At 44.5% G+C, this 24,770-nt stretch overlaps 2 protein-coding genes across 5 annotated transcripts in view; one reads left to right on the plus strand and one right to left on the minus strand.

The window, feature by feature from the left end:
* Positions 1-5,458: 5,458 nt before the first annotated feature.
* On the minus strand, positions 5,459-15,420 carry LOC309356662 (adenine nucleotide translocase lysine N-methyltransferase-like). Of its 4 annotated transcripts, none has more exons than XM_081888240.1 (7): positions 15,348-15,420; positions 13,570-13,733; positions 13,194-13,348; positions 11,963-12,067; positions 10,836-10,976; positions 10,226-10,276; positions 5,459-7,314 (listed from the first exon to the last, which is right to left on the minus strand). In XM_081888240.1, the coding sequence occupies exons 3-7, from the start codon at positions 13,344-13,346 to the stop codon at positions 7,081-7,083; spliced, it is 684 nt and encodes a 227-aa protein (XP_081744366.1). In that variant the 5' UTR covers positions 13,347-13,348; positions 13,570-13,733; positions 15,348-15,420; the 3' UTR covers positions 5,459-7,080. The 4 variants fall into 4 exon arrangements, with proteins under 4 accessions (XP_081744366.1, XP_081744367.1, XP_081744365.1 ...); XM_081888241.1 differs by having other exon boundaries at positions 10,226-10,272; positions 13,570-13,886; positions 15,348-15,418; XM_081888239.1 differs by having other exon boundaries at positions 13,570-13,886; positions 15,348-15,418.
* A 105-nt stretch (positions 15,421-15,525) lies between these two features.
* WDR90 (WD repeat domain 90) overlaps positions 15,526-24,770 on the plus strand; it is a 39,898-nt gene continuing 30,653 nt past the window's right edge. The window contains exons 1-11 of the mRNA XM_081887365.1: positions 15,526-15,629; positions 16,619-16,710; positions 17,502-17,678; positions 18,803-18,941; positions 19,460-19,630; positions 20,387-20,510; positions 20,980-21,047; positions 21,736-21,845; positions 22,030-22,260; positions 22,845-22,907; positions 24,662-24,730. Coding sequence (XP_081743491.1) covers positions 15,527-15,629; positions 16,619-16,710; positions 17,502-17,678; positions 18,803-18,941; positions 19,460-19,630; positions 20,387-20,510; positions 20,980-21,047; positions 21,736-21,845; positions 22,030-22,260; positions 22,845-22,907; positions 24,662-24,730 — 1,347 coding nt within the window. The 5' untranslated portion in view covers position 15,526. The remainder of the gene's footprint in view (positions 15,630-16,618; positions 16,711-17,501; positions 17,679-18,802; positions 18,942-19,459; positions 19,631-20,386; positions 20,511-20,979; positions 21,048-21,735; positions 21,846-22,029; positions 22,261-22,844; positions 22,908-24,661; positions 24,731-24,770) is intronic.

Here is a 24,770-nt window from a genome sequence, read left to right on the forward strand (position 1 = left end):
TTAGAGGTTCCTTAAATGTATTTTGAAACTAGCTTGGTTCTTCTAGAGACTGTAACTTCGCAATGAAAAGTTATTTTGGGCTCTCTGCCCCCCCCTTACTTAAATGCTTAAAGCAGTCTGAGTTGGCTAAATAATCATTCAAAGTTTCATCAACAAGTCTTTTCTAATTATAGAAAGCAGGACTTGCTCTTTAGGAAGGTTGGTTTTCATTCAGCTGCTTTTATAACTATAATTTAGAATCTACCCCAAGCTACTATCAGTTTATTCCCCTTATAGCAACATGAAAAAGGCGAGATGTTCTTGCTGTGTTCAGTGATTCCTGCTCCCACTGTAGTCAGGTGAACAGCACTTGGATCCTGGGCCAGGGTGCACTCAAGTACAATATTGCTGCTGTTATATATTTAGAATTTAATAATGTTCACAAGTGTGTTAGGCATTTTACAGAACATAGGAGGTGGGGTGCGGGGAGCAACTACACAAAAGCCACACAGGTCAGATATAGATTTCTCTAAAAAAAAATTCTATCCTTGACATCATCACTTTATTTGTATGCCACCTTTCTATAGTTAAAAGCTCAAAATGGCTTACAACATGACAAGATTTACAGAATTACCAACATAACAAATGGCATAAGCCATAAATAAAACACATCAAAAAGTGCACAACCAAATGGAAAACAATTTCCACATAAATCATAAAATCTAAAACTAAGAATACAGCATTAATATCAATAACAATTTAAAATGACATAGATAAAAAATAAAAGCAATTAAAAACAAAACAAAAAAGGAGCGCACTCTGCCTAGCAGCAGCAGTTCTTTATAGAGCCTGTCAGGCCTCGCCCCAAGCCAGGTGGAGAGAAGCAGGGCAGGGCCCTTCAGGCTCCCAGCAGGTCAGTTCTCAAAGGAGGCTTCATTGCAGAGTATGAAATTTCTGATTCAGAACCTTATCAAGAAAGTTGAAGACCAAGAACAAAGATGCAGCCGCCTCCTTTTTCTGTAGCTCTTCATTTTGGGGGGCATTCTGTTTTTCGAGTTCCTCAACTTTCTTTTTAAGTACAGTGGTACCTCTGGATGCGAACGGGATCTGTTCCGGAGCCCCGTTCACATCCTGAGCAGAACGCAACCCGCGTCTGAGGGTCGCAATTCGCCGCTTCTGCACATGCGCTTGACGTCATTTTGCAAGCGGCAAAACCCAGAAGTAACGTGTTCCATTACTTCCGGGTCGCCGCGGAGCGCAACTCGAAAACACTCAACCTGAGGCAACTTTAACCCGAGGTATGATTGTACCAATATTTTTCCACGACTTGCAGCTCTCTTTTGCTTGGATATTCCTTCTTGGATTTCATCTCCTGATAATTGCTTTTTGAGTTCCTCTTATTGTGTTGTTGAGGATTTTACTTTGGCTTTGTTTTTCAGCTTTAATTTTGAAATCTTGGTTTCAGGTGCTTCTTTTTCTTTCTTTAATTCTTGTGCTTTAAGGCATAACTCATTATCCTTTTCCCTGACAAGTTCTTTGAGTCCTGCTGCCAGCTGTTCATTTTGTACCAGCTTCTCTGTCAAATCGGTCACTGACATGCTTGCTGCTTGAAATGGGCCAAGAGCTCCAGATTTAGTAGCTGAAACATCACCGCTGCCCCATTTCAGCATAGTTTTAAAATAGATGAGGGAGGGAAGAGAGTCGAGCAGGGAGCGATGCGCTCACAGCCCCCTCAGCGAGACCTGAACGGCAGGGGTCTAAGGGGTGCAGACCGGACCATATAGGCCGTGTCGCCGGCTGCTCCTCCTCCTCCTTGGCCTGCTCCAGGTGGCCCATAAGGCAGCCGGGAGAGTCATCCTGACAGGCTGCTGGCTGGACAGGGTAGTTTTCGCCCTTGTGTGTGCCGTGACACTTCCCTTGTAATAGGTATTATTTCTGCCAACTCAGAGCATGGTACTGAAGAGGTTTACCAGGTCAATTGACTTATAAGCAGTGTGTCAGTCTGCCAGAGACTGTTTAGCTAGACTAAGCCATTGCATTTGCAAGTGATCTGAGGAAATCTCCTTGCTGGGTCTGGGTGAATTTGCCTTGCAACCATACTCTTCTGTTATTGGGATTAATAGAAGGTTAAGGAGCTATTCTAACCACATGACAGAAGCACATTTCTCAGCTGGGGGTGGAGCTTAAGATGCTATCATGAACAGGTGTAAGAAATTACAAGATGAAAGATGAAAAAATCTTTTTTTAATAATTCCATTGGCACCTTTAAGATCAACTAAATATAAGCTCTGGTGTATATATATATATATATATATATATATATATATATATATATATATACATACTTCTGCTTCAGAGTACCTGACGAAGTGTGTATTACACACGAAAGCTCATACCTTGAAAGCTTATATTTGTTATTTATTATGACTATGACAGATCAACACGGCTATCCAGATGAACAGGTGTGTTTGTGAACAGAAGGCAAGGTAGGATAAACCTTTAAAAAGCAGCTGTTCTTACTCTCAGTACTAGAATTTGAGTTCATCCCTCAAAGTTGATTTGTGGGAGGTTCAGGGCAGATAAGCAGAAGTACTTCTCCATACAATTAACTCATAGAATACAGTGCCATATTAATGTGGTGAGGGTCACTGCTTAGATGTCTTTAAAAGGAGCTTAGATGCATTCATGGAAAGTACGTCAATGACTTCAGCAGCTGTTAGTGCTATAAGAAGAAAGGTAGGTAAATTAAAATAACAATAACCTCCAGATTCAGAGGTGGTGTGCTATTATTCCCTTCAAAACCTTGCAGGTCTGTGAGGCATTTGGTTGGCCACTGTAGGAAGCAGGAAGAGATGGACCCTTGGTCTGACCCAGAAGGGCTCTGATGTTTTTCTTATTAACCTTAGAACAGGGCTATGTACTTATCAAAAACCTGAACTCTGCACCAGAGGAAACTTACGTTATCCATCCTGGGTAAATTTACAGAAACCTAAATTAACTTTTTTTGCCCTTCCGTGTTGGCAAAAGGCTGGAAGCTAATGGGAGGAGATATGAAAGGGAAAAAGGTATGAGGGACATGGAATCATAGAAAGGGATTGTGTAAATAACCTTTTTTGACCAGAAGTTCTGATCAGATTCCCCTTCCATACCTTACCTTTTAGAAGATGCTGCACCTGCATTTTCACTCTTTAGTCTGCAGATATGAGGACTAGGACCTTTAGGTTTTTGTAAAATGCCAGCTGAGATTGAGACTCTAGATGCCATGGTGGGCAGCACATTCAAGTTCACATGGAACAAAGCCTTCATTTTAAGATCACCAGCCACTGTTGAATCTGGTTATTCAGTGTTTGGCTTCTTCCATTGTTTTGAGGCATGAGTGTTGTACTTTGTCAAGTGATGGGACGTAGGGAAGTGTGTTGGTAAAAAAGGATAGAGTGCTCTTGTTTCAACTTGGTTCCTTTTTGCATTTTGCAACTCAAAAGCATCGAAATGGCACAAGGATTGCATCATTTGACTCCTGATTTCCTGCAGATTTGGCCGTTTGGGTTTGTTCAAGTGTGAGAGAGACCAGACCATCGTGATGCCCTGATTAGTACAGTAGCTAGTTCTTGAGCCATTTTGAGGAAAGGATGGAGGGTCCCACCCCAGTCCCAAATGGTTTTGCCAGCAAAGGAATATTTCATAGACATCACCTCAATTCCCATGTACATATATACCCTTTGCTTCCTCCAGGGGCCTGATGGTAAATCTTGCCGAGGGAGGGGGTTTAGTCTCTGGGCCACCAGGTGCTGATCCCTATTTTAATATGTGAAGATACTCAAGGCTCATCTGCACTTCTGCTTGTCCTATGCCTAAAAAGCACAGGTCCAAGCAGTTCTCCCCTGCTCCTTTCCCAGGGAAAACCAGCTCTTTAGTGCTAAATCGGAGCAAACATCAACCTGGAGAAAACCCAGATTGAGCGCTAAAGAGCAGTCTACCCCAGAGGAAAGTATTAGGACAAGAGGAAGTGTAGATATGCCCTCAGTACGTTGAACTGAAGTGCCATACACCTAGCTGCTGTCTTTGATGCTGTTTAACTAGACTCCTCTTTCCACTTTATAATATAATAATTTATTATTTATTGTGCTAGTTATTTAAACCACTATACTGTGACCTTTTCAATGCAAAAATAATTAATATTAATAATGTAGATAGTAAACCATTTTGCACAGCCTATGGCAAAGGCTATATTAAGGGCATTTTACAGAGATTTTGCAAATAGTACCTTATTAGATTTACAGGAGCTGCTAAAATTCCCCCTCCTGCAAAGGATGGCTATCAGTATCGACAGGGGCTGAACTGGTTCCAGTGTGTGATGACTAATCATTTTTTGCGGCACTTAAAAAGCCTGAGTTGCTGAAATAGACATTCTGAATGCACGGACGGCAAATCTAATGTAGTGGTCACTGTTATTTTATAGTGAAGATTCATTCCTATCTGCAAAAAAAAGAGATTTTCAGATCACTATATGCATGTTGGTGATCAGCAAATGTGATACGAAAGCTATGTTGTGGCAGTGTCTCTGTCAGAAGCTGGGTAATACTAATACATTTCTGTCCTCTTTTTTGCTGTAACTGAAAACGAGAAAAATAAAGTAAACTGGAGACGAGTTGGTTTTGGCTTAAAGCGTTGGGGAAAGTGTGACATCTCCATATGCAGTTTTGTGGTCAAGAGATCAGGACTGCCTCATGGGTTTGTGCATTTGCTCTTCTCTCCCCCACACACTCCTGCCCCACCCCAGTTTCAAAGTCAGGTGCAAAATAATGGTGCCAATTACCTATTATACCCAGGAAGCCATACAGCATAAATACCAGGGACTGCCAACCTGGCCCTGTGTGTGACAGTGTGCCCACCAGTACCTCCTATGGTATCTGGAAAAGATCTTGGTAAATATTCCTGCCCTGTTCTATGTTCTTGTCTCTTTACTCTGCTCTTTTAAATGTGGCAAATCTTTTGTGTTATGCCACAAACCTGGTGCCTATGGAACTTTCTCAAATTTCTGAATATCCTTACTGGTAGCCCCTGATATATACACAGCTATATATTGCAGTCTGAGTTGCTCTACAGTAAGGATTCCAAAATGCAAGCTTAAAAGTTGCCAGTACAGCTGTGCAAAGACCGGCAACCAATTAATACACAGGTTTGTCCTGCCAATTCTACTTGCTGGTGTTGAACTCTACTTGCTGGTGTTGAACCCTTTCCAATCTATACTGCAAATAACCACCAGGAGATTCCAATCTATCTTCTGCCCATCTGTCCTACAGTGTTGCAGTCTGCACTGAGGTCAACACTCTTTATGACTAGTTTTAACAAAGTTGAGTTCGATACTGGGAACTTGAGGCTGGTTTGTAAAATCTGTTTAAAGGTAACCATGGTTAATATTTCCCTCTGCAGATGGCATGCTAAATCATGAAAACTGAAAAGCGGGGAACGCACAAGCTTGCAGCCTGATGTTCATCTTTTAATCATGGTTCAAGAAATCAGAAAACATTACATACATCTCTCTGCATTGCACCAACAAAATAAATCTAGCATCTCTTGACAGCAGCCTCAGCCTTCTAGACTGTTCCTCAGCCATTCAGTTGGGCTTATATTTAGTTTTTAACTTTAACCCATTGACCTTGGTTTTTGTAGGAGCCCCTATGCACTGACTGACCCTACAACACACAATTTGGGTCAGAGATTCTTTTCTCCTAAAATACAGGTTTATGGACACCCTGACTTCTCAGCCTCCCTCCTCCTGGCAGAAACCTGGCATGACGACTTATTTCAAACTTCATGGGAAAATGATTTTTAAATATGAAGACTTAACTGACACCAAATCAATAATCTTGGGGAATCTTGTATCCAAAGTACTGTAGTGTTAAATAACTCATTCCATCAGTGCAAAGACCTCTGCTCTGTGTGCTCCCTAAATCTATGATGGGGGTTCCTCCAACCTTCTGGAACAAATCTGGGGAGGATATGGGGCACACAGGGAGAGCAGAGGAAGGATGTTCCATTGCCCAGGCAGAAATTGCACTGACTGGACACATTAGTTGGATACTTCCCTAAATCATGCCAATTTCTTTTTTTCCATAGTCACATTAATATTTCTTTGTTCCTTATGATGCCTACATACTTCCCAGGATAATTTCTTCATCTTTACTTGTGTTTGTAAAGGTGTAAAGTGTAGAAACTTGGGTGGGTTCACATTTCAGTGGGAATCAGCCTAACTCATACTTCCCAAAATGATTAAGCAAACTAAAAATCAGCTTATCTTTGAAATTTGCAATGCAATTCTCATACCAAAAGATCATGCATGTTAGAGGAAATTGTGTAAAAATATGTATATGCCAGTGAAAGTAGCATTTAAACATGCATTATATAAGCGCGAAGTTGTTTGAAAAATGGGCATATTAAAATGTGCACTGAAACTGGATGGTTTACAACAAATTAAGTAAGACATCAAACATTAAAAACTTCCCTAAACAGGGTTGCCTTCAGATGTCTTCTAAAAGTCAGATAGTTGTTTATTTCCTTGACATCTAATGGGAGGGCATTCCACAGAGCGGGCACCACTACTGAGAAGGTCATCTGCCTGGTTTTAAGGGGAACAAATTGCAAACCAATGTGCTAAACTGAACTTAAGACTGGGAAAAAAATGATAAACTGAAATTTAAAATGTGGGTAGATTCGTCCACTGGTATCTGTAAGTACCCACCAGCCCCTTAAGGTGATAAAGCCATTATTTGGGGGTGGGGGTGGGAGACAGAAAAAAAGAATTACTGCTAGTGTCATGGTGTTGCATTTGGTATGCTGTAAGTGTGTGGTTATTTATGGAAATTTCTTTTACTGGCCCTCTCATCTGAACTGCGGGACCATGATAACCAATCATCATCATCATCATCATCATCAAAATTTGTATACTGCCCTTCATCTGAAGATCCCAGGGTGGTTCACAACAGAAAAAAATATAAAACGAGAATACAAAATATATAATAAAGCAAACACAAACCAATAACTCCCCCCTCCTCCTAGTTAAGACAACTACTAGCAAAAGAAAAAGCACTGTTTTCGATTTCATGCATCCTTTCCATTTTCCCTGCACAGCTGAGTTTTATGGAGCAGGTTTAGCCTTTGGCTGGGCATCTGCCTGCCTGCTTGCCGTACTGCCGTGATGTTATAGGCCCAGGCTGTTTCTAAGCTGTCTCCAGCAATGCTGGTAGGACTCCAGTTGAGGAAAGGGAAGCGAGCAGCCACCACACAGGCCCCATCGGGGAGTTCTGAAAGCAGTTTTCTCTCCAGGAGCGGGACCTGCCGAGAGAGGTCTGCTTTACAATGACGTTGACAGCAGCAAGATTTGACAATGAATCTCAGAGTGGACAAAGAAAGCCTTGGGGAGGGCAAAAGTGCTGCTCTATCAGCAGAGGTTGGTCTATTAGGGCCTCCAGCCTTCATCTGCCCTCAGTCAGACCCCATCTGCATGCCTTGCTTAACTATCAGTCCAGGAATTGAACTGCCTATCCCTTTTCTGCCACTTAGTCTCAGGGTTGCCTTTGTAGAATGCAGCAGGGAAGAGGATGGGGACGAAACAAGAATTAGGGCAGGTCCGCACCATACATTGAAGGCACATTCAATGCATATGTAATAACGTTCAACATTCAACACATATCCTCCAAAGAATCCCGGGAACTAGTTTAAGGGTGCTGGGAACTGCAGCTCTGTGCAGGTGAAACCATAGTTCCCAGAATTCTTTGTGGGCGCAGTCACATGCTTTAAATGTGTACTGAAAAGGCTTTAAAAGTATGGTGTGGATCTGCCCTGAATTGGCTCTGCCTGTCCTTGGCTCTGGCGCCACTTACTGCTGGTCTTTCTGCTTTCTGGCCTACCATTTCCAAAGGGGACCAGCCACCACTGGGCTGTACAGAACTTCAGACTGAAGCATAATCATTTGTTGCATGAACTAAAAGAAAACCTACAGGAAAATTGTTCTGTTTCTATGAATTTTGGCCCTAACTGCTCCTTTGATTCCCAAATTCATGTGGTGTATGCGATGAGTTTATGTGAACGTTCCTCTACCATTGCCTAACATAGAAGCTTCATCGAAGCAAGGCAGCCAGCATCTATTAGGGACATGGGAGGAGACAGAGGGCCATAATGTTTTGTTTTTATTATAAAATGAGCAAATACATCAGCCTCTTCTTGAGTGGAAAGAACACCATCTGATAACTGCCAAACTGGAGCTTGAACTATCTGAGTGTACAGTGGTACCTCGGGTTACATACGCTTCAGGTTACAGACTCCGCTAACCCAGAAATAGTGCTTCAGGTTAAGAATTTTGCTTCAGGATGAGAACAGAATTCGTGCTTTGGCGGTGTGGCGGCAGCAGCAGGCCCCATTAGCTAAAGTGGTGCTTCAGGTTAAGAACAGTTTCAGGTTAAGTACGGACCTCCGGAATGAATTAAGTACTTAACCCGAGGTACCACTGTATGATGTTTCTACAAGGTGTCTGAAGCAAATTGATGATGTCTCTTCCTGTGCAGCAGTGGGAACAGCGAAAAAGACCAGTTTTCAGTCTGCATACCCTATGATAGTCTGCAGAGGCAGAGTTACGTATAAAACACCCCCCGACGATGCATACAGGGGCAGATGGTGCTTCAGAAAGAATTCAGTTTGGTAATTCCAGACTTAAATCAATTAAAGGAAACCCTTCAAGGTGACTCCTGGAAGCTGCAAAGAGAAGACTGGGCCAATTTCTCTCTTAACTGACCAGCATCTAGCATAAGGTGACTTGGGAATAGTGAATTTCAAACTGCAGCCTCTGCAGAAATGAGGCAACACTATTTGCTTTCGGCTGACTTTGCAGTTGGGGGGTGGGGGAAGCTGGCAAGCTCAGCATCTGGCTGTGGTGACTACACAGCAGCAGTGTAAATAGAGCACACAGTTGTGATGCCTCAGCAAGACTGCTGGGCGCTTCTAGGGCAATCGTCATTCTTTAGCAATGGATGGGCTCAGTTGTTGCCACCTGGTCCCACAAAGGAAAGCCAGCAGACAGTGTTAAAATGAAAGACACTGCCAAAACAACTAAATCAGTATGTGGTGAAGATTGTTAAATCCCCTTTGGCTGTCAGTACAGGAGTATGATTTTTAAAAAAACAAACACACCTTAGCAAGCAGGTGTAGAAAACTAATTCTAGTTATCCTGTTGAGTTTTATAGGGACTAAGGAGGAGGAAGCAGGCTCCCCAGGCTGGTTGCAAGTGAAGTAGTCAGATGCAGCCACACAGAGGCTGGTAGGCTGTGCCCCTTTTGCCAAATGGAGCTGCCTCCACTGTTAGTATAATGTCTTAATTTCTATGTCTTGACTGATTTCTAGGACAGAGGCTGGACAGTACCAAACAGATGGGGACAATTCCTTCTGCTGGGGAAAATGAGAGCAAGTGCTTTGCAGAAGATGTTATCCACTCGTTGGCTGTGACGATGAATTTATCCATCTAAAATGCTTCATTGCTGTCTTTCAGATGCAGCCCTCTCAGGGCAGCTTACAGAAGATAATTAATAAATGCAAGAAAGCAAACATCTAATTATAGAAAGGATAAACAGCAGGCGTTCAAAACCCAACACACTTTTTAATAGAATGCAGAAGGCAATTTGTTTTTAAACAGACCTTTACAACTTAAGATGGGGTCGTATGCAGTTCTTTTGGTGAGAGTGCCAAGGATATGGAACCACAACTAATAAGGCCCTGTCTCCAGTACTCACCAGCCTAATGGATACTGAGGTGAGCCTAAGAAATAGGGTTTCAGACCTGTTATGTACTGAAGTTCTCACCCTGGGCCAGCAGGGGGAGACTGTAGATAGTTCAGGTCCACATATGCAAATAAGGGATCGAAAGTGACGTTCAGTGATTGGATAGTTACATAAAATGGTTACTGTTGCGTTCTAGTGGAGCTCTATATAAGCAGGCTGGCTGAACCCTTCAGTTCAGTTCTGTTCTGGCCTGTGAATAAACAAGAGCTGTTTGAAGAATCACTGTGTCGTCTGATATGTTCACCCACAGCTTAACAAGACCCAATTTTAAGACCGGGACAGGTTCATAAGACTGAATGCTACTGCCAGTTAATTGAAGGCATTAGTCCATTGGCTATCGTGAAGACTGAGCATTGCACTGACCATCCTTGGTTTTGCTTAGGTAATATAGACAAGCTTATCTGAAAACTACTCACCAAGCTGGGAGCCAGGAACACAGTGACATTGTTGCAGTCAGAGAGATCTGCCTTAAAACAACAACAGCACCAGCAGCAGACAATTAGTCAAGAGAGATGGTTCAATGGTTGTTTCCTATTCTGGACTGGACTATTTCCTACCGTGCTTTGGGAGGCAAAGCACAGTCCCATGGTCTCAGATATTGCAGCACACAGTTCAGCTACAGAACTCGCTCTCTTAAAAGAACCTGGGGCCAACCAGTGATGCTGAACCTTGAGAGATTTGGGACAAACACAAGGAAACACTGCTTCACAACACATAGCTAAACTATATAGCAGGAGCAACCAGTGTGGGTTGGTCGGTGTTGAACTACAACTCCCATCACCAGATGTTGTTAGACTACAACTCCCATCAACCCCAGGCTTCTGGCCATGCTGCTGGTGCTCCTAGCAGCTGGGGGCCCAACAATATCTGGAAGTTGCAAAACTTAGGGGAAGGCTTGCTGCTAACGTTTGCTTCTCCTGAGCTTCACTTAAGATGCACGTGAGATGGCTACTGCAGACAGCTCCTTCCACTTTCGGTTTGCTCCTTACAGGCCTAGCTTCTTGCCTCCGTGTGGGAAGAGCTTACCTTCCAAAGGTCTTCTCGCCGGAAGAAAACCTTTCCATAGCACCCAGCCCTCCAGGCGCGAAAGTTGGACAGTTGTAAAAGCCATGGATTGAGCTCATAGCCAACCGTCGGCCTGAAGCCTTGTTTGTAAGCCTCCAGCACCTGGAAGTGCAGCTAGAATCAGGCACATTGTCTATTGCCTAATGCTGTGCTAGTTTCTTGGCGCAGGTCACATCTGCACACATTTAAACCCTCTTTTATTGTTTCAATAGTTATGGAGAATCCTGGGAAATATAGTTTGCTGGGAACTGCACCTGCCAGGACCATATAACACCGGCCCTGAAAGACCTACAATGACTCCCAGTACATTTCTGAGCACAATTCAAAGTGCTGGTGCTGACCTTTAAAGCCCTAAACAGCCCCCGTCCAGTATACCTGAAGGAGCATCTCCACTCAGATCGTTCAACCCGAACACTGAGATCCAGCACCGAGGGCATTCAGGTGGTTTTCTCACTGCAATAAATGAAGTTACAGGAAACAAGGCAGAGGGCCTTCTCGGTAGTGGCGCCTGCCCTGTGGAACACCTTCCCATCAGATGTCAAAGAGATAAGTAACTATACAACCTTTAGAAGACACCTTAAGGCAGCCCTGTATGGGGAAGCTTTTTAATGTTTTATTATGTTTTGTATATGTTGGAAGCTGCCCAGAGTGGGTGGGGCAACCCAGTCAGATGGGCAGTGTACAAAATAATAATAATAATAATAGTAATAATAATAATAATAATAATAATAATAATAGATGTGAAATTAGCAGAATTTAATTCCCAGGATTCTTTGGGAGAAAGCTATGACTGTGAAAGCGGTATAAGAGTGTTTTAAATGTACGGTGCAGATTAGCCCCTGAAACAATGCACAGCCGCAAAGGGTAGGATTTCTGGTGTTAAATTTGAGGAAGCGTGTATATAGCTCAGTGTTAGAACAGAAAACACCCCTGTAATTAAACAGCCCCCACCCTATCAACAAAAAGTCATTTATTCCTAGTTTATCTCAATCACAACCGAGCAGTGAGTGTTGCAGGCAGTTGCTGATCCTTGCCGTGCACTAATGGCCTTGGCAATCCCACACTTATGTGCATTTTGATGTGCTTACTATTCTGCCATCACCCGATCCTAAATCCACCAGCTTCCCAGAGCGCCCCTGAAGCAGCGACATCATATTCCTCACTTGCTTGACACTGGAGGGTACATATGGCACCTGGATTAAAAAGGAAAGAAGCTGGTGAGTTTTGCAAAAGGCATGGATATTAGGATCATGGGAAGCTGCCTTATACCACATGAAATGTTGGAGGGTATGGCGTTCTCTGATCCCCGAGCCATCTGAAGGCAATCCTGCATAGGAAAGTTTTTTTAATGTTTTACTATGCTTTTATATATGTTGGAAGCTGCCCAGAGTAGCTTGGGCAACCCAGTCAGGTGTGTGGGGTATAAATAGCAAAATTATCATTATGGAATGGGACATCCCTATTTTCATCAGAGAAATGTTGGAGGGTATTAAGTATTTCAAGGAAGGGATTTCCACTCCTACCTGGAGATGCCAAAGATTCAGCCTGGGACCCTGTGCAGGAAAAGCATGTGTTCTACTGCTGAGAGTTGGTCCTCCCCTAAGATGCATCATTCATTCACTGAATGAATTAGTCTGCCATCACTTTGGTAAGGGTTACCAGGGCCAGTCTCAAAAAAATATGTAAAAGGGGAGATAATAAAACCACAGAACGAGAATGGGTGGGGTGATCCCCGTAGATTAATTTATTTGTATCTAGTTGCTAGGCTATGGAGGATGATCAATACGGAGGTATCATGCACAGCACAGCCAACCTCAGTCTGCCCTTGGCCAGGTAAAGGTAAAGGTAAAGGGACCCCTGACCATTAGGTCCAGTCACAGATGACTCTGGGGCTGCAGCGCTCATCTCGCTTTATTGGCCGAGGGAGCTGGCGTCCAGCTTACAGATAATGTGGCTAGCATGACTAAGCTGCTTCTGGCGAACCAGAGCAGTGCACGGAAACGCCATTTACCTTCCCGCTGGAGCGATACCTATTTATCTACTTGCATTTTGACGTGCTTTCGAACTGCTAGGTTGGCAGGAGTAACGGGAGCTCGCCCCCTCACGGGGATTCGAACCGCCAACCTTCATTCCCAGCCCTTGGCCAAACCCCACCTAATTATTCCCTTTCTCACAATCATCCAGTACGCTTTAGATGTGTGCTCTGCTGCCCCCTTGTGGTAAGTCACTTATTGCCCATACCCTCCACAGACCTGGCGCTTCTCCTGTTCCCTTTGCTCTGCTCTCTTAACATTTTAAAACGGTGGTAACCCCTGATACCTGTAAATACACTTTGCGCAAGCCTAGGGCAAGAGATCCGGCCCAGGCAAAATAAAGGACCAAGCTGGTGCTTGCTGCCACCTGGAAAGGGCTCCAGGAACTCCCCTTTTTATGCAGCTCTGCCGCCAGCTCTTCTATGTCGTCATGATCCATGCCTGCAAAAACAAAGGAACGAGCAAATCAGTTCCTAGTTAAATGCTGCATCTCTGCCACTGCAGTATTGGCTGCAAAAAAAGGGGGGTGGACAGATCTCTGGTCATAGGGCAGCTTGGGAAAATGGGAAAGTCAGACTTTAAAAAACAAACAAACCATTTAAAAAAATAAAGTGCAAATAAGTGTCTCCTGCTTAATAGAGAATCTGCAACAAGAAACTTACCGAATCTTCTTCCAGTCCTTTAACATTTGCAGCCAAAATGGCCATACTGAAATTACTTTGTGACCTTGGTGGACTTTACCCTCTGAGCAAAAACACAGTTTGCGTAGCAATCCGAACAGAGCAGAAAGCACATCCCTTATTCCATGCATAACAATTCCGTGTGCCTGTGAAGGAAAGAAAGGACTGCTGGTTTGTTGGAGCAGCTGCTTTGCATGCAGAAGGTCCTGGGTTCCATCTCTTGCATCTTCCAGTAGGGCTGAGAAAGCCCCTTCTGAAACTCTCAAGAGCAGCTATCAGCCAGCGTAGACAATACTGAGCTAGGTGGGAACAAACTGGTGTTAGGATAGCTTCTTATGTTCCTAAAAGACCTGTCACAAAGCCTAACTTAAAGAAAGTCATATGGATTTGACCAGTGCTTTTTTTTCTAGGGGTACTCTCATTTTCCTACTCATATTGAAATACTGCCCCTCAATGAGGCCAAACTTAGATTCACAAAATGTTTAGGCAAAAAAAATTCCTTCCAGTAGCACCTTAAAGACCAACTAAGTTAGTTCTTGGTATGAGCTTTCGTGTGCATGCACACTTCTTCAGATACACTGAAACAGAAGTTTCCAGACCCTTCTATATAGTGAGAAGGTGGGGAGGGGTATTACTCAGAAGGGTGGTGGGAATGAGTGATTGGCAGATAGCTGTGATGAGCCTGTTGACGACTCGACTGCAATAGGTCTTACAGGAAACGGCTACCTATCTGAAAATGTTTAGGGGTATGCGTCCCCCTAAAAAAAAAAAGCACTGGATTTGCCTCCCTACAGTGAGCTGATAGTTCTCATTTATGGTTTTGACATGGGTGTGTGCAGTGCTTTCCCCCCTAGAAAAATAGGCGCCAGCACTCACCCTGAACATAGCTGTCAACTTTTCCCTTTTCTTGCGAGGAATCCTATTCGGAATAAGGGAATTTCCCTTAAAAAAAGGGAAACGTTGACAGCTATGACCCTGAAGTTGCTACAGTAACGAAATAAAACACCCCACTATTTAAAACATTTAGTTAGGGATTGCTCTTGTTTGTTTATTGAAATATACTCAGAGTCGCAAAGTGATTTCATGCTCTTTATTCAGCTCATAGTGGTGAGGAGGAATGAATGAAAGTCCCCTCAAAGTATCTGCTTTATATACATTATTTACACAATGGGCTGCACATGATTGGCTAATTCTGGAATTCTACTGTAAGCCAATCAGGTTGTGGATTCACTTCTATCTGGAGCATGATTGGGTGGTTCCTGCCAACCAATCATATTGCTGCATTGTTCTAGGACCAATCAGACTGCTGCATTCTGAATCCTATTGTTCTAGGACCAATCAGACTGCTGCCTTTTGGAGCCTATTGTTCTAGGACCAATCAGACTGCTGCAGTTTGGATCCTATTCAACTCAGTACATAACACCTATATTTTCATCGTAAGCAGCTTGAGTTTGATTTTAGCACAAGGAAGCGTGATATAAAGTGCCCTAAATAGACACACACACAAAACTCTTTCCCCCAAGCGAAGTCAACCCAGGACAAGCGGCTGCATTCTCTTTGCCATATAATTAAATCCTTTTACTCCTTTTGCCTGGAGTTGACATAACAAAGGAGTTCTACATGTTGCGTCTCCTATTGCTTTTCTAACGGTATTACTGTAATGCATTACGGGCAAGCGGTTTATAGATTCTTCTGCGTAAATAGAACGCATGGGAACAGGCCCACCATAGAGATACGATGGTGTCAGAGAGGCCACGCACCTTATTGAGAGCGCGCGAAGTGCTTTCTTGAACGCCCAGACGGAAATCGGAAGCGAGAGCGTCGCTTGTCACTCTCTCCATGAACTCTCTGATCCAGAGGGGGAATGGGGCGGCCGCTCTAGCCCTAGCGGAATAGTAGGCTTTCCCCCCATTCTCCGCAGTCCGCCCGAGGCGACTCTATGGTTGCGGGAGGCTGGGCGCGCTCCTCTCGGGCAGCGGCGGGAAGGGAGAGCGGGCTTGAAGCGGAGCCGCAGAGAGAGAGCGGGGCAGCCATGGCCAGAGGTGCCCGCCGAGGGAAGCGGGAGGGCAGGGGAGCCAGGGCGGGTATTGGGCTCTGGGGAAATGAGGGGCATTAGGATCCCAGCAGGGCAGGCGGGGCTGGTTTGGAGGCTCCTCGGAGTCTGAGCATCCACGGGGCGGGAGAGGGAAGAGTCCCCGACAGCCCCACCGATTCCCCTATTCCGAGACAAAGAAAACCCGTGGAGCTGCTGCTGTTGCTGTTCCTGACAGGGCTCCTGCGCTTTCAAAGCCGCAGCAGCATGACAGGACAGGCAGAAATTCGCCAGGTGTAGCCTTTTCGCTCCTCTCTGTGATGTGGGGAGACGCATCTTCTCGCCTGCTGGATTTCTGCCTGTAGGCAGCCGTGACTGGACGCAGTTCTTATGTTCTTAGTGCTTATGAGATAATTTTGGCTTTCTGGAGGACTAGCTGAGTTGCTGTGTGTGTGTGTTTTGGATTTATATCCTGTCTTTCCTCCCCAGGAGGAGCCCAGGGTAGATATACATATACAGTATATATATGAAATAGTCTGTGATGTTTTGGATCTTTTTAGCTGTGGTGTGTTTGGACATTCTGGGAAAGCAGAATATATTAAAGTGTTCATCCCAAAAAGTCACATAGAAGAAAAAAAGACTCAACCCCCATCCCCTTACTAAATGTAAGGTCATTATTTAGGCACTGAACCTTCTCACATATACCTTGGCTGAGTTTTTAGCTCTTTTTCTTCATTTTCTGATGTTGGAAAGTAAGATGGCATTTCTATTGATTATCTTTAACAGTTTGTTTTGTGGGAAAATTGAGAGAATGAGATCATTTTAGCAAAAATACAAATCCCCCCCCCCCCAGACTCATAGCTGTCCTTCTGTTTAGGAGTCTAATTCTAATTTTGGAAGATAGCATTGGGATAATCCTGCTTTGTGTAAAGGGAGGGAAGTAGTTTCAAGAGCAGGAATCACATTGTTTGTGGGTTAACTGATCTGTTTTCTCTACAGTGTGGCAGCATCCCTATCTAAACATCTTCAAGCACTTTAAAGTTGAGGAATGGAAAAGGTCCACGAAGGAGGGCGATGTGACAACCTTTATGGTAGTGTCAGAAGTTCCTGATCCTTTCTTGGGTAGTTAAACGTAGCCTTGGTATTAGCAGTCAGCTGGTCGCCTGTGGTGAGTGGAAATAGTCTGCAGGCGACCAAGTGCAGCACTGCCCCCACTGCTGCATGTGAGCTCTCCCTTCCATGAATAGGGGGGAGATGGAAAGAGTGACACATTTATCCTGCCTTTCCCTAATGGAACTCAAAAGTAGCATGCATAAGGGCACCTTTGCCTCCAGATATCTGGACAACAAAGTAGTAGTCCAAAACCTCTGTAATCATAGAATCATTGAATTGTAGAGTTGGAAGGGACCCCAAGGGTAATCTAGTCCAACTCCCTGCAGTGCAGGAATCCTGCCCACAGCCATCCCTGGGTGGGTTTGAAACACCAGCCTTCTGGTCAACAGCCAGGCATACTGACCCACTACACCAGGTTGAAGAAGGCTGGGTCAGCCACAAACCTGTTTGGCTTTAGGAAGGTTTCTGCATCATATGTCTTCCCACCAAAGCCATGTACATTTTCATATGTGTCAGAACTTCCATCTGCTGGAAGTCTCAAACCTGGAGCTTTCTGGGAATTGAACTGGATCCTTGTCCCCCTCCACTTGGGGATCACACCAGGGAGAGTGAAATGGAACACTAAGTCCTTTGCTGATCTTTCCTTAATGCTGTGTTAATTGCCATTATGCTACATACGGGAGTCAGCATCCTTGGTTTCCTCCAGCTTTTGTGTGACTTGAATTCTTTTACCAGAGCTGTTCCATCTGTTTTATCCTCCTGTCTTCAGGACAAGACTCTGAAAGGGACAGTGTACCGCATCAGTGGTGCTGTGCCTGCGAGTAACTACCTCCAGCTCCCCAAGACCAGTACACAGTCATTGGGTCTCACCGGTCGCTACCTCTACATCCTCTTCAAGCCAGCACCGACCAAATATTTCGTGGTGCACTTGGACGTTGCCACAGAGGTGGGTGAGAGTTTCTCTCCTATTTATTAATGATCAGTTGTGTAATGAAATGAGCAAGAGGGCAATGTTAGGTGGTCTGAGGCAATGCAGATCTCTTACAGTACCCTTTGTGGTACCACCGAGTGGGCCTATCCTCTTTGGAGGCCTTGATCCATTCACCTTTGCAGAGCTTTGTGAGCATTGTAGCTTTTGTTTTTATGAAATGCAGAGTTCTAGTCCTTATGGTTGTCAAAGACAGGCCTGTAGAAATCTCAAAGGGCTTCCAGAATAAGATTACTGTGGGACAGGAATGGAGAGTCATTGCCCAGCAGAGCTTCCCCACTCCCTGGCTCACTTATAGAGCAGTTGCTGTGCATACAGAAAACCTCAAATGAAATCCTTCACACCACTGAGAGCCAGTGTGGTGTAGTGGTTAAGAGCAGTAGTCTTGTAATCTGGGGAACCGGGTTCGCGTCTCCGCTCCTCCACTGCAGCTGCTGGGTGACCTTGGGCCAGTCACACTTCTCTGAAGTCTCTCAGCCCCACTCACCTCACAGAGTGTTTGTTGTGGGGGAGGAAGAGAAAGAAGAATGTTAGCCGCTTTGAGACTCCTTAAAGGGAGTGAAAGGCGGGATATCAAATCCAAGCTCTTCTTCTCTTCTTAGTTTAATCTTAACTTTTTTTTTTACTCCACACTTCAGCCAAAAAGCCTCCCAGAGCAGCTTACATATAATCAGGGACAATAAAAGACATTCCTCACCAACACAGTCAGAAAGGCATAGCAAAAAAAGAAAAAGGAAATGAGGCGGGAAGATGGGGGAAGCCGTAAAAACTCAAGACACTAGTTCTTAAAGTTAGATTGCTGTTGTTGCTATAATACCAAGCTGAAATGAACACAGTTCAGAGAAGGTGGAGCCAAACAGTTGGGAGTTAGAACACCTTGCTGATCATCCAGAGATCTCTCAGTAGATCCTGAACTACCTTCTGTCCATCACTGGTCACAGTATGTAGCTTTGCTTAAAATGTAGGTTTTCTTTCATCAGCCATGGATATTGATATTTATTGTTTCTTAAGAACTGGGTGTTTGCTGCCTTCCTATTGAAATAGCTAACCCATGTGAATAGTCTGCATTTCTTTATTTCCAGGACAGCCAGGTGGTCCGCATTTCCTTTTCCAATCTCTTTAAGGAGTTCAAGTCAACTGCCACATGGCTGCAGTTCCCGTTTATTTGTGGGGCAGCCAGAGGGTCAGTCTATGAAAGCACATCCAAGGCTTCCAAGCAAGGTAAAACGCAAAGAAGACCAACCAAATTGCTGTTTGCTCAGCAAGCTTAGGTAGCTCTGAATGCCTTCTGATTTGGTCCTCAGGATGCTGGTGGCTGAAATTAAAAGTTCCTTGAGAAACTAGGTTTTTGGTCAGACTCTTGAGTTGATCTGGTAGGGAGAACAGAACATGGTTATGGATGAAGAAGCAAAGCTTTGCCACCCCCAAAATAATACTACTTTGGGCATCTATAGAATAGCACCTTTGACTGTTCCCAGCGCTTCTTATATATCATCACAGCAATCCATCTAAGGCACTGAAAGATTATTGGTTCCCCAGGAAGTTTGGGACCCAGGAGAGATTTGAACTGGGTACTTACCTGGATCCCAGCTCACAGCCATAGCCACTTCCTCACAAAGCATTTGAAAATTAGAAGTGGGCTAATGCGTGAAGCCCATTCTGCCTGTAAGGTTTGGGATTTAGTGTGTTGAATGTCTATATAAATTCAGGTGTTTCCTTGGTGTGTTTCTGACCTTTAGACCTGGTGGGCCTGGCTCCCAGCAGTGTGCGGTGGACCTGCCTGATTCTCGACCTCCGCTACATCCTCTCTCTGTACTTGAACAGAAGCTATAGCCATCTCAAGAGTGTCAAGCTCTGCTCCAACCTGCTGGTGAAAAACCTGTTCACTAGTGACTTGCTCTTTGATCCAGGTGAGAATTAAAAGGAACTTGCGTAAAGGATCACTGACTTAATAGTTGCTTGAACGTGGCTGCTAAGATCTCATGGTTAAAGCTGTTTTATATCTAGGGCATTTATTTATTTAAATCATTTATATGCCATTTTACTTTGGGGGCGGGGAATACACAGCTCACAACATTTCTTCAAACATCACAAACATAGTGTAACATTATATCAAAAAAAGAACACCTTGAAAGAAAATCAAATGGAAAAACAAAAAAATCCACATTTCAAGCAGCCTCATTAGCAGCAAAACAGAACAGCCTTTTCAACATCAGAAAATCAAAGATCATTATGTAACTGAGATTGGGCACAAGTTTGTCTTCCTCGTATTCACCCCAAAATCCAAAATGAAGAATTACCACCTACAGCTATAGACCAGTGAGGATGGAACGTAGAATACTATGCATAGACTACTAACTGAAATGTGGAAGAAAACTGAGAAAGCAGGGAATGCAGTCCAGTTGCTTGGAACCCTGAACACTCCAGATTGCAACATGTTCATGCCGAGCCCCCCTTGTTAATTGGAAGTCATGAATTCCAGCTGTTGAGACTTATAGCACAAACAGACCTCAGTCTGCCAATCAGTCATAGGATACTGACTAGTTTGCATACCATAGGATTGGGCTGGTGTAATGCTCTTCTCGCAGAGGTCAGTACTGGAGTTCTGCAAGCTCTTTTTCTAACAAATGATGCTTCTGCCTCCTTCATCCTTTCTGTGCTTTTAGGTGTGACCTCCTCTGAGGCTCATCAGTCCAAATTAGCGACGCAGGGCATCTCCCCCATGCCTCGAGAAATGACATTTCCTGTGCCGAAAGGTGAAAATTGGCATGACCTCTACGATTATGTTAGGTATGGTTTGCTGAATTGTATTTCTGTGGTTCTGGAGTCTGGCACATAGCTCAGTAGGAAGAGAGGTGCCCCTCCAGAACTTAGTGTTGGCAGTGATACTGCACTGGGCAAGATCCTGATAAACACATCTATGGTGCGGGGACCATTCGTGTTACTGCATTTGGGGTTTTGAAGTAGATATTTTCTGCATATCTGTGTAAATACAGAAAGCTCCCCAAAGAAAGCCGTTTGGCTGCTAACCGTTCATGAAGAGTATCTTGATATGTGGTCACTCTCTTTGGTTTGTCCACATTTATTGCAACATTCAGAATTTGCTGCATCTGGCCACATTCCAATGGCCATAATCAGTGTAACTCTGTGTTTTTGTCTGCTAGTCCAGCATCCTCCCTTGAGCCAGTGAAACAAAACCATTTCTTCCTTACATTCCATGCTTTTTCCCAGTCACCCTTTCTCTGATCTTCTTGCTCAGGTTTCCTTCTGATGGGTCCAAGATGCCGTTTGACTCTATTCAAAAAGGCACTTTGAATCCTGCTGCAGGTAGGCAAAAAAAAAGAAAAAAAAAGGGGGAGGCTGTAGGGGAACGGAAGCTCTTCCTCCCAGGACAAAATTCATCCAACACAGACCACCTTATGCCAGATGAGAGTGGATGTGAGCAAAACATCTACTGCAGGAGTAGCCAATGTGCTGCCTTCCAGATGCTCTTAACTCCCATCAACTCCAGCAAGCATGGACAGTGGTCAGGAATGATGGGAGTTGTAGTACAGCAACATCTGGAGAGAACCACATTGGCTAACCCTGTACTAAAAGATGCTACTAGCCATGATCACTATGTTCTACCTCCACTGTTGGAGGCAGCGTACCAGCTTCTGGGAATCCTAAGTTGGGGAGAGCATTGTTGCACTCAGCCCTGCTTCCAGAAGTTGTCTGCTCTCGCTTCCTAAATTCTATAAGAAATGAGTTAGCAATAGAATACAGTCCTTTTTGCAGCAATGCGTGGCTTGTTCCAGTCCTGGAATTAATTCCCATTTCAGACAATTTCCCGTAGATGTCTTCAAGAACCTAATGGTGCAATCCTTTACATATCTATTCAGAAGCAAGTCCCAGGTGAGGTTGTGTAGCCTAGATATGATTACCTGACAGCACAGCTCCATTGAATGCAGTGGGACTTATTTCTGTGCAAACCTGCAGTGGATTGTTGTCACATGTCTTCTGCTTGTCCTTTCAGTTGCTCATGTAGAAGACAATCCAGTTGGCCAGCTTCCAAAGGAAGTATTTCTGAGCAAGCCTGTTCAGGACAGAGTGTCTCTCATCCAACAAATTACCAGTCCGAAGCGAGTGAGTATGCCTTGGTAGCTATTTCTCTTGCCCAGAGCCATGTATATTTTGGAATTGGATTGCATCTGCCTTTTCAGGAAGCAGTGCTCTATGGCATCTGGCAAAGGGTCTTGATTTAGCCCTCCTTAGAAATTGGAGATTTGTGACTGTGATCCTTGTTTTTCAACGCTTATCATTTTCTCAGACTCCTCGCCGGTCTCCCTTCCTTACAAAGAGCATCCCCAAGATTCACCGGGCAACCTCTGCACCTCTACAGACAGTAGACACTGTGGACCAGACCTGCTGGAGGGAAGAACCACAGGCCAGAGGGGATTCCTCTCTCCCAGCACCTTCAGAGGGCGATGGCAGCATTCATGTTTATGCCCACAAAAACGGGGATGTTACTGTTCATGCTGTCAGTGTTGATTCTGATGAGGTATGCATGCACCATAGCCATGACTTTTGAGTGCACATTCTAGAATAACAAATCTATAGCTTGTTATCACCTTTGATTGGAAAAGATGGTCAGATGAGGAAGGCTTATCTGCTACTCCTCAAGAAAGAGACAGCAAAAGAGCCACCGTTGCTGCTTCCCAGAGAACCTCTTACCTGTTAAAGGGAAGATATATAATGCTCTTCCTTCCAAAGGACTCCAGGGCAGCAAGATGACTCTTGTCTCTGTAAGGAGAAGTGTTCAATGGCTACTTCCTCTCGCTTGATTGTGAGATTATTATGTGCAGTGAAATGGTATGTTATGGGGAGCCATCTGGGATATAGCCACTAGTCTGAACTTTACCTTTATAAGATTGCACAAAGAGTGCAAGCAACATAGAAACAAAATAACGCTCTATGACATGGGTGGGATACCCACCGCCCTCCAGAGGTTGGACTACAACCCCCTTCATCCTGACCACTGGTCATGCTGGCCAGTCCAACTACATCTGGAGGGCTAATAAATAATAACACACCCCTAAATGGTTCTTGACTCCCATGCCAACATTTTAATTTGTCTCTTTCCAGGATGTGTGTGCACAAGCGATGGGACCAAAGGTGATCTCCACCAAGGACTCAGTTCGTTGCATGGTGAGAGATCCTGCCTTTTAGTACTATTTAAAGTGCCACTGTTTAACTTCCCATCTCCCCTTGCTACTTGGAAGAGATGCCTTGATTTCACAGGCCTCTTCAGCCACTGATAGCTGCTGACTGTCAGTATTTTGCAGGAGAGTTTCAGGCACAAACTGAAACTTTAGATTTGCATATTTATAGTGGATTAAATCACACTTCTTACCCCGGTGCAGAGTTTTTTCAAACTTTTTGAGGCCATTGTTTTCTTAACCAGCTAAATCCATTCTTTCTGCGGCAACCCTGTGGGGCTCAAGAGTCCAGTTATGGCAACCCTTGCCTGCAGAGCTGACAGCCTCTCACACTTTTTCGGACACCCTCCCTTGTGGAGTGTTCCCTCAGTCTCCTCTCCCCTCTCCTTGGGCGTCCTCCAGGCAGCTGCTGCTGCTGTCCTGGTCTCTGGTGAGCTTCCTCCCCACTAAATAGAGGTGCCTCCCAGAGGCACCGTTCACCTGCGGAACATATAGCCAGGGCTGCTGCAAAAAAATAGCTGTGCAAGCCTTTGGGAAGCAGAGATGTGGGAAGGCATCAAAGGATGGGAAGGAAACAGGGACAGAGACCAGTGTTGCCCACAGCACCCCTGACCATCGTTCAAGTCACCCCAGGGTGCCACGGCACACTGGTTGAAAACCACTGCCCTGGTATAACTGATCCACTTTAAAAAGGAACAAGACTATTAGTGGTTTGAAAAGCAGCGAGGAAATGAATTGAAAAGATGTGCAAATACCCTGTAAACAAATCAGGATAAATGCTCATTGTCATGTAACACACACACCCCTTTAACAAATCATGACGTAGGCTCAATAAAGACCGGCCATGGCTTTACCACTTCAAAAGCTTTTCATACAAGCAAATCAGGATCAATTCTGAATCCACAGGTTGGCTGGAGAAGTCGTGGATCTCTTGAGTCTTGGCCTCTTTCCTATGATCATTGCTGCCCACACCAGTCCCTGCACTAGCAGTGGCTGCCAACCCTCCAATTTTGGCCACAAGCTATGTGTGCATGGAGCAGCTGCTGGAAACAGGAAGCTGCCTTATCCCAAGTCAGACCATTGGTCCATCTGTGTGAGTATTAACTACACTGACTGCCAGCAGCTCGCCAGGCTTTTTGGCCAGCAATCTTAAGAACGTAAGAAGAGCCTGCTGGATTAGGCCAGTGCCTCATCTAGTCCAACATTCTGTTCTCACAGGGGCTAACCAGAGCACTCTGCCCACCTGCAGTTCCCAGCACCTGATATTCAGAGGCATAATGCCTTTGACCTTGGAGGCAGAACATAGCCATTATGGATGGTCGCCATGGATAGCCTTGTCCTCCATGAATTTCTCCATTCCCCTTTTTAAAGCCAAGTTGGCGGCCATCACTGCCTCCTGCAGGAGTGAGTTCCATAGTTTAACTATGCACTGTGTGAGGTCGCCATTTATTTTATCCGTCCTTAATCTTCCAACAAGATCTTTCCCTACCCAGGCATTGAATCTGGGACCTTTGCTTGAAAAGCAAACGCTTTGCCACAGAGCAACGGTTCTTATGTCATGGAGAGGCCTCTCCCATCCCATAATTTGGTTGGGTAACACGCCCTTATAGGAAACTTTTTCGCATGTCAAGATTCCTTTCCTGAATGGAAAAGGTGGAGACTCACTTCAGTGTATTATTATACGTAGTCCTGGCCTTATCAGAGTATCTTAAATCTGATGACAGATTGATTTTTCTCCTCCAGAAGCTCTTGCCAGATCCAATCCTGAAGCTGAAGAGGGTTATTGGGTTTGGAGGCTGCAGCACCAAATGGGTCAGTATGCCTGAATTTATTCATCGTACGTATTTAGCAC

This window comes from Podarcis melisellensis (genome assembly GCF_964234715.1).
Source record: "Podarcis melisellensis genome assembly, chromosome: 14".
NCBI classification, from domain to species: domain Eukaryota; kingdom Metazoa; phylum Chordata; class Lepidosauria; order Squamata; family Lacertidae; genus Podarcis; species Podarcis melisellensis.